The following is a 15,130-nucleotide window of genomic DNA, read 5'->3' as shown; positions in this document are numbered from 1 at the left end:
TTGAAACGGTTATAGAAAAGCATTATAATTTACAATTTTGGAAATAATGTTGGTATTTTTTTAATAAATGACAAAATTCAAAGATATTTTTAATTTATTTCCATTTATAATAAATGATAAGAACAAAGGTATATTTCCTTAAGTTTGAGTACGATAATTATAATAATTTGTTGATGTATGTCGTAAAGTTGAACCTATAAATCCAAATAAACGAGGATTGAGTAAAAGTAATCATTGTTCTCTTGCATAACTTGGGTGGTCAAAGTTTTGAGCATCATAAATAAAGGCTTGTAGTAAGTTCGAGTTGATTATTTGAATGAATCAGACATAGTTTAGTTCGAGGTTGATTTCGTCATTTTTGAGTTTAACAATCATGAAACAGAGATCGAACCATCAACTTATTTCACTCGTAATTGATGTCTTATCTACTAAATTATCTTTGAATCAGTCAACTAAGAGGAGAGTATATATGATGATGTGATAAAAAGACAAAAAGATTGAGGTGGTAATGGGTGTTTTTGCTTTTAAAAGCTTAAAGAGAAACCAAAGTCTAAATTAAGGTGATTGATTTGAAGCCCACTCGAACCTTTTATTTTTTTTTTAAGTTAAAAATATATGGGTTGACTTATGTTCATATTTGTTTTATTTATTTATTTAATAATATGAACAATTATTAAACTTTACTATAATATTAAATGGGTATTTTATATTAGTTGAGTTATGTTGTATATATATGAAATTATATAATATATTAAATTATAATTATATTGTATTAGTATGATTTTTAATGTGAAAAATATTTGAGTACCTAACAATCTTATTTTATCATTTAATAAGCTAATTAGAACGTGAATTAAATAGCTAGCTAAACATTAAAGTCTTTTTGTGAGTTATAATTATGAATCTACTCCCCTTTATTTAAGATTAATAGATACTAAAAAAAAAAGATCAATTTCAACATTGTTAAGGGAAAAATGTTAATATGATATTTATAGAAGTCTTCGTCTTAATAGTCAAAAGAAAATTAATGCTATCTCGAAGATTGCCATCCTAACAACCTAGGCATTGTGTCTATTCATCTTTCTCCACGTATACACAACATACAACACACAAGTATTTAAATACATACACACATATATGTATGTTATAATTTTCTTCTATATAAAATTCTTTACAGTTGTATTTATAAATATATCATTCTATTTAGTTGACTTTTCAATTTTAAGTCATAAATATCATTCTATATAAAATTCCTTTAAAGCACAAGAGTCTATTTGAAATGACTTCGTAAATGCTTAAAACTATTTCTAAAGTACTTAAAGTCATTTACACGAGACCATAAGTAGTTCATTAGTCGTGGTATCGAGTACATGGTTGTGCCTAGAAAGGCGTGAAGCTCTACAACTGCTACTACTTCAATTTGTAGTATGAATCATATTGATTTCTTTGGGCATCCAACCAGTATTTGTGAGTGAATAACAAGATAAAGCAACCCCCAAAAACAAAACGAGAAAAGAAACTATCATCCGAGTGTGGAAGGAATAGCAGACGCAAATAATTGGACACTAAATTCTTCAACATGAGATGTGTGGTTTTGCATAAGTTTGCCCAACTAATTGCAGAACAGAATAGCAAAACTCCTCCAAGTGAGTGAGACCTTCAGGAATCTATTAACTTTCATTGCTTCAGTTTCAATGATGCAAAAGATGTGGCAAGATCCATTGCCTCCTTTATTTGAGATGCATCAGTTCCCTGAAAACCACAAAGCATTTCAGAAGATGAATATGAAGTTCCACCAAAAAGCCCTGAAGTTGAAATCAGACAGCCACCAGAAAGGAGAAAAAAGCAAATAATTGGTTCATTTTCTAGAATCTCCCAAGGGCTTCAACATTACTGCTCTCGCTCTCTCATCATGCAAATTGTTCAGAAATTACATACTAGTCTTGAGCCAAGTAAATTAATCTCATCCAACAGAATAGAGTAGAGGTCACTGTATATGAGATTTGGAGGACTAAGGGGAAAAGCTATGGAGAGAAGCGGGTAATTAAAGTTACCTGTCCCGTAGCAAGGCCACCTTTCCCCTTCCCGCACCTTCCTTTTAGAGGCTGCAAAGCTGTTGTCAACCACTCTGATACCTCTAATTGCTTTCCTTGACTCCCTTTTGTAGGAACCCCAGCACAAACCACAGCCTTCTTTGTGGTTTCATCAGTGCTGAAAACCATCGCCGATATGCCCTGTTCATCACACACAAAATCAAATCCTCACATTCTAGCAGAAGATATTTTAATATTGATGCAACCTCTATTTGATTATGTTTCTTCGAGAACCCATGGTAGAGTGATGGAAAACCATCACACGAAGGGAAAGCTAGAAAATTGCGAGAGAGAAATGGTGCCGTAATTACTATCTATTCAACACATCTACCAATCCTATTGAAGCAACAGTGGGGATAAAAGAATTTTAGATCCAAACATCAAAATGGTTTTTGTACTAGCTACTAAGCATAAGAAATTACCTTCTGTTCCATAACCTTGACAACTGCTTCACGAACAGCAGCTGCATCCAAACCAACATTGACATGGGATATACAGAAGGCCTTGCCATCTGAAGAAGACACTTCAGCTGTTTCAATGGCAACTTTGACAGCTTTCTGCATATTTTCTTCAGCAAGCTTCTTCTGAGCCTTCCTCAATTCGTTCTAGACGAAAACAACAATTTTCGGGTGATAAATACACGGTTTAAGTGGGTAATCAATGCCAGTGGGTCTACAAGTAGTACCTGGAGCAAGACAATCTTTGCCCTAATTTGTGCTTTTTTAGCCGCAGGAATTGGTGCTGAATCAACACGGTTTTTGAATGAAGCAACCACCTGCAGGATAGAAGTGAGCAAGAATTAACTTAATTGAGCCGTTAAAACGTGGATAGGGTTAGTATTCTTTTTCAACGTAAATCATTTTATTTTAGAGGCATATTGGATGCAGTCATCATTCAGGAAGAGAAATTTTTTACTCCAATTGATAATTATAGTGGATCAGACTAATACTTTCAACTTAGTGAGGCAACCCAAAAAAAAAGAGAGACAGAGACAGAGACAGAAACAGAGACAGAGACAGAGACAGAGAGAACAATGCACTATCTGAAATTCAGTGATTTCAACTATTTTAAGATTCTCAGTGTGACAGAAATGAAAATTTTTCGTGTTTAATGACCTTGAGTCAGCTTTGAAACAACCAAGTTATTTAGATTAACTTAGTAAAAAATTACTGATTTTTTTGTGTCCTTTCTCCTTTTCTGGTACTTATTCTAGATGGGATTCTCTTTTTCAATTTTGAGTATATTCCGTCTTCTTTGAGGATAACTCGTATGCTTCCAACTCTAATCTCCTGCTATTTTTCTTGTTTGCAGAGTTTTTTTTTTACTTTATTATTTCTTTTATTTGCTCCAGAGGAAAATGGATGAGTAGAATGGAATGCAACACGGTGAAATATTAAAAATATAACAGAAAAGGCAAAACTGTTAAAAAGCCGCCTATCAGAGCGAGAGAGAAACCTATCATCCAGCATCAGTGTTTATGAGATAGAGAGAGAGAGAGAGAGAGAGAGAGAAACCTTTTCCAGCAAGCTACCATCTATTTTAAAAGCAGCGTCAACTTCCTGCTCAAGTGATTGAGCCTGCTCGAATGCCTTAAAGGCGGAATCAGTAGTAACAGCAGTAATTCTTCGAATTCCCTTAGCAATTCCTTCTTCAGATAGAAGAGCAAATGCCTTCGCTTCCCGCGTATTTGATATATGAGTCCCTGCAATAATCCATTGGATTTATTTGAGGCCAGCTTGCCCCAGGCTGCAAGAAGTGAAGGCAATGACAATAATGCACTGACCTCCACATAGCTCTGAAGAAATGGATAACCAGTTTTCATTATCTGGATCAGCCAGGAGTTCCTCGATGTTTTTTCCAATAGCAACAACCCTAACTGGATCGGGATAGACCTGCCTCGTAAACAAGGGAGATATTGGATATCATGCTTCTCATGAATAAAATAAAGTTTTCAGAAATAAAGAAAGACAACTCATCTCTTACTTCTCCAAAAACAGCTCGTAACCCATTAATACGTTTTGCTTCAGCAAGGGTTACCTCCTTAGCATTTACGTCCAGTTCATCTTCTATTTGTTTGTTCACAATTGATTCTATTTTTCTCAAATCATCGGGATCTACTGGCTTGCCTGGGATTCAGGAGCAGTTAAGCAATCAAAATTTTAAGTACCCAATTGAAAATCACCAAAACATCCTTCCATAAGAAAAATAAAACTTAGCTAATACGAAAGTAATGAAGCAGCTTTTGATTTAGTTGACAAAAACTTTCTGGATGTGATTTTGGAAAATAAGGGTTTTAGTCCAAGGAGAAGGAAATGGGTAAAAAATTGTATCAGCCCTACCATTTCCTCTTTCATTCTCCTAAATGGAAAACCCCTAGTTCAAAACTACAAGAGAACTGAGGACAGATGTCTACTAGCACGGCTACTACTGAAAATTGGATTCAGTACACAAGTTTGGAGAGAGCAAATCCTTCATCTCTAGATGGTCTACACTTTCTAAGAACTTTTATAGTCACAATTAGAAAATTCCTTGGCTAGTTAGAAGGTTTCCTTGAAACCTCTTAGGGGAGGAGGTTGCCTCTCCCTCCCCTCCTCTCCCCTCCCTCCCTCCCTCCCTCCCTCCCTCCCTCCCCACCTTTCCTACCTCCCACCACCTCCGTGACTCATGTTCATTAATACGCTGTTCTTTTTTGAAAAAACTTGAAAAGAAAAGAAAATAATACCCTCGGAAATGACACATAAAGTAAACAACAGTGGAATAAATCTAACCATGGGAAAAATCAAATCGCAGTTTTTCAGGAAGAACGATTGAACCCTTCTGGTCAACATGATTTCCAAGTATTTCCTGTACAAATACAATCCAAATAAACTTTTAAAAACAGAAGGAATATCATTTATAATAATAAAAAGTTACATTTAGGTCAAAATTCAAACATACCCTAAGAGCAAAATTCAACATATGTGTACAAGTATGGTTAGGAGCAATGAGCTTTCGACGCTCATAATCAACCTGCATGCATCAGTAGACTTGTGAAGAATGGCAACAGAAATGTAGATAAGAAATTATTTGATTAATAAATCAAAGAATGCTTCTTAAAACCACTGAATAGCAAAAGAACTTCAATTAAATATAAATGGTAACGTATTCGCATAAAAGTGCAAGAGTTTACCTTGCAAATAACTTTATCACCCAGAGAAATTCTACCCATCCCACCATTAAATGAGCCAATATGTACGATGAAACCTCCAAATATTTGAACATTACACACTTGAAATGAGCCAAAGGGACCTTCAATCAATCCAGTATCAAAAATCTAATGCCAAAAACAAGAACAGCATAAATTAGATAAACAATAATGAAAAAAGATAAGGGAAAAAGTCCCATAAAAGCATAAGATGGAGCAAACAAATTATCAATAGAATAATTTTCAAATCCTAATTTGTAACACCCAAGCCCACCGCTAGTAGATATTATCCGCTTTAACCCACTACGTATCATCATCAACCTCACGATTTTAAAACGGGCCTACTAGAGAGAGTTTTTCACACCCTTATAAGAAATGTTTTGTTTCCCTCTCCAACCAATGTGGGATCTCACAATCCACCCCCTTGGGGCCCAGCATCCTCACTAGCACTCCGTCTAATGTATGGCTTTAATACCAATTGTAACAATCCAAGCCCACCGCTAGCAGATATTGTAACAGTCCCCAAGTACTATATAAGTTGCTCAACAATTCACAGTTACTCTTCAGGAGAAATTCAAAGGCTACTATTCTTGACATGTACCACAGATCTGCCGAAAGTTTAATCAAGCAATCACAATAGGGTATCCAAGATTTCAAAATACCTGACCACCTTGCTCAGCATAAAAACTTGTAGATTCCAGAACTAAACCGACTTCATTACCAGCTGCTACACTTTCTAGAAATTCATAACCAGTGTAAATCGCTTTCACCACACTTTCGTGGTCCTGTAATACAAAGATGGCGGGTTGAAAAATACAGAGCAGTAAAACATCCAAAATTGTGCATATTCCTGGAATGCATATGCATACGTTATGCACATGTATATTACATGTCAATATAGGAAACTAACTTCCATTAAGAAAAGAAAAATAAAACAATCAAGAGAAGCACACAAAACCGACCACAGAGTACCCAACAATGCAATAAGTTAGCAGAAAACACAAGAAAAAAAAAATGGCCCAAAGTTACAAGTAAGAAATCCAATTGCGGGTAATCAAGAATAAAAGAATACCTAGCGCAAAGTAGACAGAGATGTCTGTACAGAAGGCATTAAAATGTATCCACATTCCAAACCCTCCTCTGAGCACATCTATCATAAAGAATTCTCTAGAGCTAAATATTCCATAAAATAGACCAAAAAACACTCTATCTAAGAAATTACCCCTGCCAGGGAATCAGAGTTCAGATCTTCTCCTCAACCAAACCCATACAATCCAAATTAGGCGCAAGATTGATCTTAAAGTCAAGGGGGAAAACATCAAATCCTACATGACAAAGAACAATACCACCAAGCATAATTCCGGTCTTCAACCTCAGACAAAGACACACTACCGAGAACATTAAACAAGAAAAAAAACTGCCGAGAATGAAGTCAACAGACATCTGGACTCCAGATAGTGGTAATGGTTTTGTTCCATCCGTAGTCAACCAAGCAAAGCAAAAATGATTACTAGAAAGAGAGGATGAGATGCAAACAGAAAATAAAAGAAAACAAAGACCCTGGCATTCCTCATCTTTTAGGCTACTTCTAGAATTAAAACTAAAAGAGGGAGACCTGGAACAAAAAAAAATTAAGGCCACGAAGGGACTGTTCAAGTTACACAGAAAATCTGGTTTGCATTGTTTATGAAATTGCCAGAAATCTACTGAGTGACAATTGGCCGTTAACAACCGAATTGAACTACAGTCTCCATGCTGACAATATTAGAATCACAAACCTTGAACCAAATAAATTTGAATTTGTCATCGGTTGAAGCAACTTCTTTCTTGTGCAATGCAGCTGTAGCATCAGCATCCATGACAATAGCACCACCTGCTTGCTGGAAGAGGAATAAAACAAAAGATAAAACTAATCAAATGTTATCTCCAGTCAATTAAATTATCCATTGTCATTCATAGCTTCTTTTGCATTGTTCTGTATATAAAAGCGTTCACTTTTTTTCCTTCAGTAGGTCCACATAAGGTAGAACAACAGACTGCAAAAAAGAAAAGAAAAAGCAATAGAATGGGAATCTACTCTAGCAAAAAGAACTCACCTTATTTTGAGCACTTCTTGATCTTTCCCTTGCCTCATCCATAGCATTGTTAAAACCCTGAGTATCAACCAGCAGACCCCTCTCTTCCGCCATCAACTAGCCCATGAAAAAAAAAAAATTCTTTGTAAGAAACCGAGCTTTCATTGAGGGAAAAAATGAAAGAAAGAGGGCAGATAAAAGAACATCCTATAAAAAATGGTGGAGCCCCAACTAACTACAAAAATGACTGTAGTCCAACAAAACCATGCCAAGATCATAATTACAAAAATGTTAACAGACTTACAAGGAGGCATTAAACCGAGCCCATGAAAATTTTATTAGTAACACCATATGCATGCAAGCAGTAAGTGTGTGTATGTGTGGGGGAGAGAGAGAGAGAGAGCAAGTACCTGAGTCAAATCTAATGGAAATCCATACGTATCCCACAAGATAAAAGCATCCTACACAGTAAAAAATGAAATAGGATGAAAATAACCACATATTAACATTTCTTGAACATATATGGGGACTGTTTGGCCCCTAGTTGTGGGTTTGGGTGCTTTTGAGCTTCAAACCCAAAACCACGGTTGGCCCAATATCATCAATATAATCAATATCCTAGAGTTGCAAACAGAACCTCATGGGTTATCAATGGCGGCCGCTGCATTTTTTTTCATTTTCTTTCTTCCTCCTCATCCTTCTTTCTTCTTCCTCCTCCTCCCCCTTCCCTTCTTACTCTTCCCCTTCTTACTTTATATGGACATTGATTGTCCTATAATGTCTCTTTATGCTTTTGTATCTTATGACTAGAATTTGTATCTTCATGTTCAAACTCATGACCGCAAACATTGTCATGTTATGTTTTCCTTTTTATTAATGGTAAGGAATGTTTTGATTGTTGGAAACAATTTTCTTATTCTTAGACTAAAATTGTTTCGTGTTACACAAAGGGTTCTATAATTCACAAATCATCCACTAAAACAAGACAACAAAAAGATAGAAAATAGGAAAAAGAAAAAAAGAATTGTCCAAACCACGATTCAGAAAACTATACCCCAAACACAAGTTTTGATTCCTGATCTTCCCAACACAATACCCAAAACTCGCGTTTCTGATTTTCAGGCTTGACAACCCTACACCCCAAATACAGGCTTCGGAACCCTCCAGACAAACCTTCCAAGGGTCCCGGTTTCCAAACAGGGGCCAAATGCTCCCATAGTTTCTGATTGTAAATTTCCAAATTTAAATTTAAATCAAGTATTAAGGTCTCTCCAGCACACAGAAATAAACACCCCTCATGTAGACCTCTTTTTTGTTTTGTTTTGTTTTTCAGGAAACAAGTCTATTATATTTTTTTTCATTCCAAGGAAGAGGCAAGGTGATGCACTTTCAAACACTCTCACGCATCTCCTTTTGTAGATAGAAAAAATATGCAAATGCAAGTTCCAAGTACTGACTTATTTAGAGGATAAAAAGATGGAAAATGAACCTTAGACACGAAAGAAAGCATGCTGAAAATAAATGTCAATCCTACAACACCAATTTCATTATAGCTTTAAGAAAACATCTCATTATAGCATCCCCTCCACGCCCCCACCCTTCAACATCAACATAAAGTTATACTACTATTATTTTTTTAAAAAAATAAGAATAATAAAATAACCTTTCCTTTCAAAAGTTTATGCAAAGTTGTTTCAAACTTTTCGATGAATGTGCTAAAGCTATCAAACTGTGATCCCAAAATGTAATGCTTGAACCGTAACAAAAACACTTCAAAACAATGAACATGTACGTTAGATAAAAAAATATATTAAGTAGGTTCTTGACTAAATGAAAACCTTGAACCGTAACAAAAACACTTCAAAACAATGAACATGTACGTTAGATAAAAAAAAAATATTAAGTAGGTTCTTGACTAAATGAAAACCTCCTACACATAGATTATAAAACAAAGAACGTGCAAGGTGATAACATTTACATAAAGACCTATAACATAAATACTGACCTGCCCACTCAATATCTTCCCTTGTACATCCTGAGCGGCCTTCTTAAATTTCTCAATTCCCTGACGTCAAATAAGTAATCTATTTAGGTTTTTCAACAAGATATATGATATTAAATCAGCCTCAACAAAGAAATAACAAATCAAAACAAGTAAGATGCACCCAAGTCAGTATCCCTGGGGCACACAACTTTATGAAAGCCAGGAGGGTATTTGTAATTGTAATCCATCCATTTGCTGAAGGAAATTTCAAGTTTATTATTGGCTTAAATACTACTTGATCCTAGTACTGACGACAATGGTTCACTTTGGTCCTTATCCTTTCAAATTTTGTTCAATTTGGTCTTTGTAATTTTAAATGTCTCTTTTGGTTTTTGTCTTGTTAAAAATTGACCATTTTGTGACGAAAAATGAGCTAAAAATGAAAATTAAGAGACTAAAGTAATCACTTTCTAAAATTACGGGGACCAAATTAAACTAAATGTGAAAGTACAATGATTAATTGAACATTTCAAAAGTATAGAGACCAAATTGAACCACAATGGAAGTACAGTGACCAAAGTAGCATTTAAACCTTTATTCTTCTTAACCATGGACATAATTTTGGCCCATTCCTGATCAATTTAGGGGAGATACGATATGTACTCCCATGTAAAGACTTAAAGAGATATACCAAAGTGATTTTAGTTCTGGGTCTTTGAACTTACCAAAATGATCAAACTTAAGACCTTAATATTCATCCATAAAACTCTAAAACCCCTCAGAAAAGAAGTACCTTCAGCAAAGTTTTCCCAAAACTTGCTTCCTCTTCTGCAATGATCTCCCTAATTCGCACTTCATGTTGTTTTAGCTCTGGGAAGACATCACCCATCACTTTCACCACAGTACTCACAAGTCTGGATCACCATAATCATTGACAGAAAGCAATCATATAAGCAAACATTAAAACATACAATTTATAGTTATATTATGACACGGGAAAAAAGTAGCAAGAGAAGAGTCATGTGAAAATCAGTCAGTTTCTTCATGCTAAAATTTAGAAGTGGAAATAGAGAAGTCCTACCCATTGAAAAATCCTTCTTGAGCTTTTAAAACTTCACTTCCATATCGAACTGCTCGACGAAGAATACGTCTCAAAACATATTCACGCCCCTCATTACCTATCAAGGATTTTTTTAAGAGTATGAAAAACTACACTTTGGAGCTTAAGATGTGCAAAGATTGAAGGTGGATGACAAATCCAAACACTACAAAATATGAAGGACATAATAAGTCCAAAGATCAATATTTGACACAGATAAGAAAATCCACATAATGTTAACAATTAATTGAGCAACTAATAAGCATAATGTACTTCCTAATAAAATATCCCCATCCTTTCCATGATATTGAAGAAGAAAGATCAAAACCCACTATCATTACAGGGATTACCGATATAAATTATTGTGTAAGTTCAAAAAAAAAAAAAAAACACAGAGAGAGAGAGAGAGGACAGAACATAACTGTTAACTACAAGTAGGACACAAAATGCTTTCAAACCAGGCATTTTATGTTTGCAATGGTACTCACCCGGACAAGACCCATCAGCAATGGCAAATGAAAGAGTTCTAATATGATCAGCAACGACTCTGTAAGCCATGTCCATGTTGTCCACATCATCTGGCCCAACTTTTCCACTATAGGGCCGAGCTCCAGTTGCCTATAAATAAATATTTTGATGAGAAAAATTGAGAACACCATAAGAGGAATTTATCATTTGACCAAATATAGTGATCTAAACCATTACTTATCTTCATTTATTTGAATAGAAGTTGTGACAACTTCATTGAGACACATCTTTTGTGGCTAAATGCTACAATAGTCTTTGAGAAGTTGGAAATCAATAGAAAAAATTTCTTAGAAAACAAGAGAATAGTAAGCGTAATATGCGACTTAACTATTCTTGTTGCTTCCCTTTGAAGAGAAGTATTGAAAGACTCTTGTAATTATTCCTCTTCTTCGATAGTTTGAAATAGGAGAACCTTATAACTTCGCTAGCTTAAGATTTTTCCCCTTGCCCATTTTCATTTGTTTGATGAATTGGTTCATAAAGTTAGAATAAGAAAATGTTTCCTATTGTATTCATGCAATCTGGAGATACCTCATCCGTTGGTCAAGGCTGAGGAAGCTGTTGGATCACAATTAGAACAGCTTGCTTTCTACTCTCACAGAAGGTCATCCTTACAAAACAGGAAAGATAACCCTATGGCTCCAATTTATCAGGCTTCGATTTGGTTTATTTGGCCAGAATGGATCGACCAAATCTTCAACAATTAGGACAAGTTATTTTATTTTTCATAGTTGGGGAATAATATTTTGCTTGTAGCTCTTAGGTGCAGTTGTAAATTCCACACACCCTTTAAGTATTATATTCTTCTCTTATTGCTACTTGGAAGACCCTTCTGTAATTTCCTTGGCTTGGGACTTGGCTTTTCTCTCCCTTCTTTTATAATTTTATATTATCTGTTATATGAACGGTTAACCACTAAACTACAAGAGGGCGTCAACATTATACTAAATGATACCCTATGCAAAGTACAGCAGCAAAAAATATCTTCAAAGATAAAGATCCCGATCTTGCCTTTTGGATTGCATCAAAGATGGGCATGAACACATCAGTATCATAATTACTCTGCTTGTCCTGAAGTACCGAAGTCAGCCTTTCAAATCCCATACCAGTATCAACATGCTTAGCAGGGAGAGATTTCAAGGAGCCATCACTTTCCCTGTTGAACTGTAGCAATGATAAATTGCATCATTAATAACCAACGAAGTTGTTCTTATAACAAATAATAATAACAATAACCAAGGAAAGCAACCAAAATCCATCAAAACAGACAGACACCAGCAAATCTCCTTGATATGCATACATTAGTTAATAGTCACTGGACAATAATGTAGGGCCAGAAATTAAGTCAAAGCAAACATTATCTTGTTAACCACACTTATTACTTTGAAAGAGGTGGGCAATATTCAAGAAGATGAAGGATACAATGTAATTAGAGTACTAGTAGCAGACTTAATTCTTTTCGTTTTTAGTTTCAGCTTCCTTCAGAAGTAATGCTACTGTGCGTACGTTTTCAATTAGTTTTCGACCCCCCTCCCCCCTTCTATTCAATGGAAACCTAACCAATACTGCAATATCAACCAAGAACCTCTTAAGCATTCAAGCTTTCACCTCAGACGGATCACATGCCAGAAGTCAGATATGACAGCTACTAGAATGTTGATTATAAACATATTACGGTTCAACCACAATATAACCTACATTTGGGAAGCCACTAGAAAAATAGTAACGATATGCTCCCACTATTACAAGGATAAAAAATCGGATAAGAAGACTTTAGATGGCGAGTCAGAAACACTGAAATAGAGAGAAGTGAGAGAAGGGACAAGAATGCTACTTGAATGAAAACAAGGTTCCATATTTCAATGCAAGTGGGGTCATCATTATTAACCAATCGTGCAGCATCACGACCGCCAAGCCTGTCATAATGTATTTCAGTGCAAGGTCCACAAGGACCCGTATCACCCATCTCCCAGAAATTGTCCTGCTCAAAATTTAGAGAGTAAAAATTAGATTAAGTTTTCAAGAGCTAACATGAATTGAACAAACAAAAAAAGGATAAACACAATTGTGCACAATATTTTTGTTTCCTTTGATAATTAAAGCGTCTGCAACATAAAGAAATGAGGGGTTTAACATATCCTTTATACTAGACTCGGATTTCAGACAGATAACAAGATACTTGTAGCTTGAAAGAGCAAAAAACAGAGAGAAGTTGTAACGTAAACTTACTTTGCAGCCAAAAGGTAAGACACGTTCAGCAGGTAAAAATTCCAGCCACATATCTCTGGATTCAGTATCAGGTGCAAGACCAGCTTTCTCATCACCACCGAAGTAGGTGGCATAAAATCGATCCGTGGGCAGCTTATAAACCTGTAGGTTCACAAAATGAAACTATTGTGAAAAGAAACGATCAGCTGATATGAATTCGGTCATTCCATAATAAAAGAGTAATTTAATTTCCTCAATCCTTGTATCGCGGATAAGCTTTTAATAATCTCGCATTGCATGAGATTTAATTGCACACCTGGTGACCTTTCTTTCTTATGTATACCGTTAATTTTCATTACAAGCATTCCCTATCCCAAAAACATTTGCTACAAACAAAAAGACTGATGGTCTGTATCATACACAGATTAAATGATTTGCACATTGCAGTATCAAACTATCCTATATGTAAGAAAGCGATACAAGAAGTAGAGGAATTTTAAATTGTCATAAATTATAATGCTATAGTAATCACTCTTAACGTTACACATATTCAGACACAAATGAATTTTAACCTGGGTAAGAAGTTCCCAGGCCCATGTGATGGCTTCCTTCTTAAAGTAATCCCCGAATGACCAATTGCCAAGCATCTCAAAGAAAGTATGGTGATAAGTGTCTTTTCCAACATCATCAAGATCATTGTGTTTCCCACCAGCACGAATACATTTCTGAGTGTTACAAGCTCGGGTAAGCTTGCTCAAAGACGTATTGGGATCCGCAGTGCCCAAGAAAATGGGCTTGAACTGATTCATACCTGCAACAAAAACCCAATATTTCAAGCACCCCAATAAAGTCATGCATACATTCATTGAAGAATCTTCCCATAACCAATCAAATTCCACTAAACTATTCTTCCACTCCCTCAATCCAGAACCACCCAATACGCAATTAGGATTAAGAAAACCAGGGAGAAAAACAGACCCGCATTAGCAAAGAGAAGGGTCGGATCGTTAACGGGCACCACGGGGCTAGACTTCCAATGAACATGATTCTTGTCCTCAAAAAACCGAACAAACGTGTCCCTGACACGGTCGGCCGGCCATTCCACACCTTGAGAACCGACCCCTGGCATTGCTGACAAAGATGACGGCGGAAATGGAGGAATCGAAGGCTCGGACGATGTAGATGTTGAAGAACAGAAACGTAAAAGTGGGAAATTGAAAAGGAATTGAATCCCAACGGAGAGATGGGCGGTGAGGGAGTGAATGGAGGGCGGCGGCGGGGAAAGGAGAGAAGGGGGAGTAAAAGTGGAGCTAAGAAATGTAGCGATAAATTGTTCCCCCTTGACCTTGGAAAATCCTCTCCTCATTCAATCGGGATTTAAACACGCCATCACTTCGACTCCACTTATTTATGCCCCTTCCTCTACACCAACTCCTAGTTTTTTTTTTTTTTTTTTTTTTAATAATTAATAATAAAATAAAATAAAAACTAACAAGAGTTTTTAATTCTAATAAATTTAAAAAAAAAAAAGACATTTCATTCTGAGGTCCGAACCGACTTATGTTGAAGAATCAGCGGATGAATTGTTGTTAGGGGTGAAATGTCACTCGAACTCAGAGCTAGCTGGTTCTCAACCTAATAATAACATGCTCGTTGAATGATTTACTGTCTAGAGCAACTCAAACATAACTCAACTAATCATGAGTCAATAGAGATTGTCTGTGGGGCGGTGTTCTCCCATCCTCGTCCCCAATTTACTGTTGAGAAGATCATTTTCCCTTCGTGAATTTTTTACATATCAATTTACTGTTGAGAAGATCATTTTCCCTTCGTGAATTTTTTACATATCAATTTACTGTTGAGAATATCATTTTCCCTTCGTGAATTTTTTCCAATATGTAAAGCATCGTAATAAATCAGTCTAACTTCTAAAAAAGAATAAAATTTTAATAATATAAT

General features: G+C 35.7%; 1 protein-coding gene across 1 annotated transcript; it reads right to left on the bottom strand.

Moving 5' to 3' along the window:
• Positions 1–1,271: 1,271 nt before the first annotated feature.
• LOC111790419 (alanine--tRNA ligase) lies at positions 1,272–14,552 on the bottom strand. The gene is made up of 23 exons (XM_087122391.1): positions 14,150–14,552; positions 13,744–13,982; positions 13,193–13,333; positions 12,798–12,944; positions 11,975–12,127; positions 10,924–11,053; positions 10,418–10,514; positions 10,130–10,250; positions 9,358–9,417; positions 7,763–7,813; positions 7,374–7,469; positions 7,056–7,157; positions 5,940–6,062; positions 5,263–5,406; positions 5,031–5,102; positions 4,862–4,937; positions 4,077–4,219; positions 3,877–3,985; positions 3,608–3,795; positions 2,779–2,868; positions 2,516–2,698; positions 2,055–2,234; positions 1,272–1,752 (listed from the first exon to the last, which is right to left on the bottom strand). The coding sequence occupies exons 1-23, from the start codon at positions 14,535–14,537 to the stop codon at positions 1,678–1,680; spliced, it is 3,108 nt and encodes a 1,035-aa protein (XP_086978517.1). The 5' UTR covers positions 14,538–14,552; the 3' UTR covers positions 1,272–1,677.
• Positions 14,553–15,130: the final 578 nt, after the last annotated feature.

This window comes from Cucurbita pepo, chromosome 3 (assembly GCF_057944985.1).
Source record: "Cucurbita pepo subsp. pepo isolate OVF chromosome 3, ASM5794498v1, whole genome shotgun sequence".
NCBI lineage: Eukaryota > Viridiplantae > Streptophyta > Magnoliopsida > Cucurbitales > Cucurbitaceae > Cucurbita > Cucurbita pepo.
Note: the sequence above shows the minus strand (reverse complement) of the source record. Positions and strands in the feature narration are given on the sequence as shown.

Bases quoted from the DNA above. Each gene is read 5' to 3' on its own strand.
- LOC111790419 (XM_087122391.1), bottom strand. From the start codon at position 14,537: ATGAGGAGAGGATTTTCCAAGGTCAAGGGGGAACAATTTATCGCTACA. The intron at 3,986-4,076 runs GTAAGAGATGAG...TTTACGAGGCAG, and splicing joins TACGAGCTGTTTTTGGAGAA to GTCTATCCCGATCCAGTTAG. The intron at 3,796-3,876 runs GTCAGTGCATTA...GGATTATTGCAG, and splicing joins TTCTTCAGAGCTATGTGGAG to GGACTCATATATCAAATACG.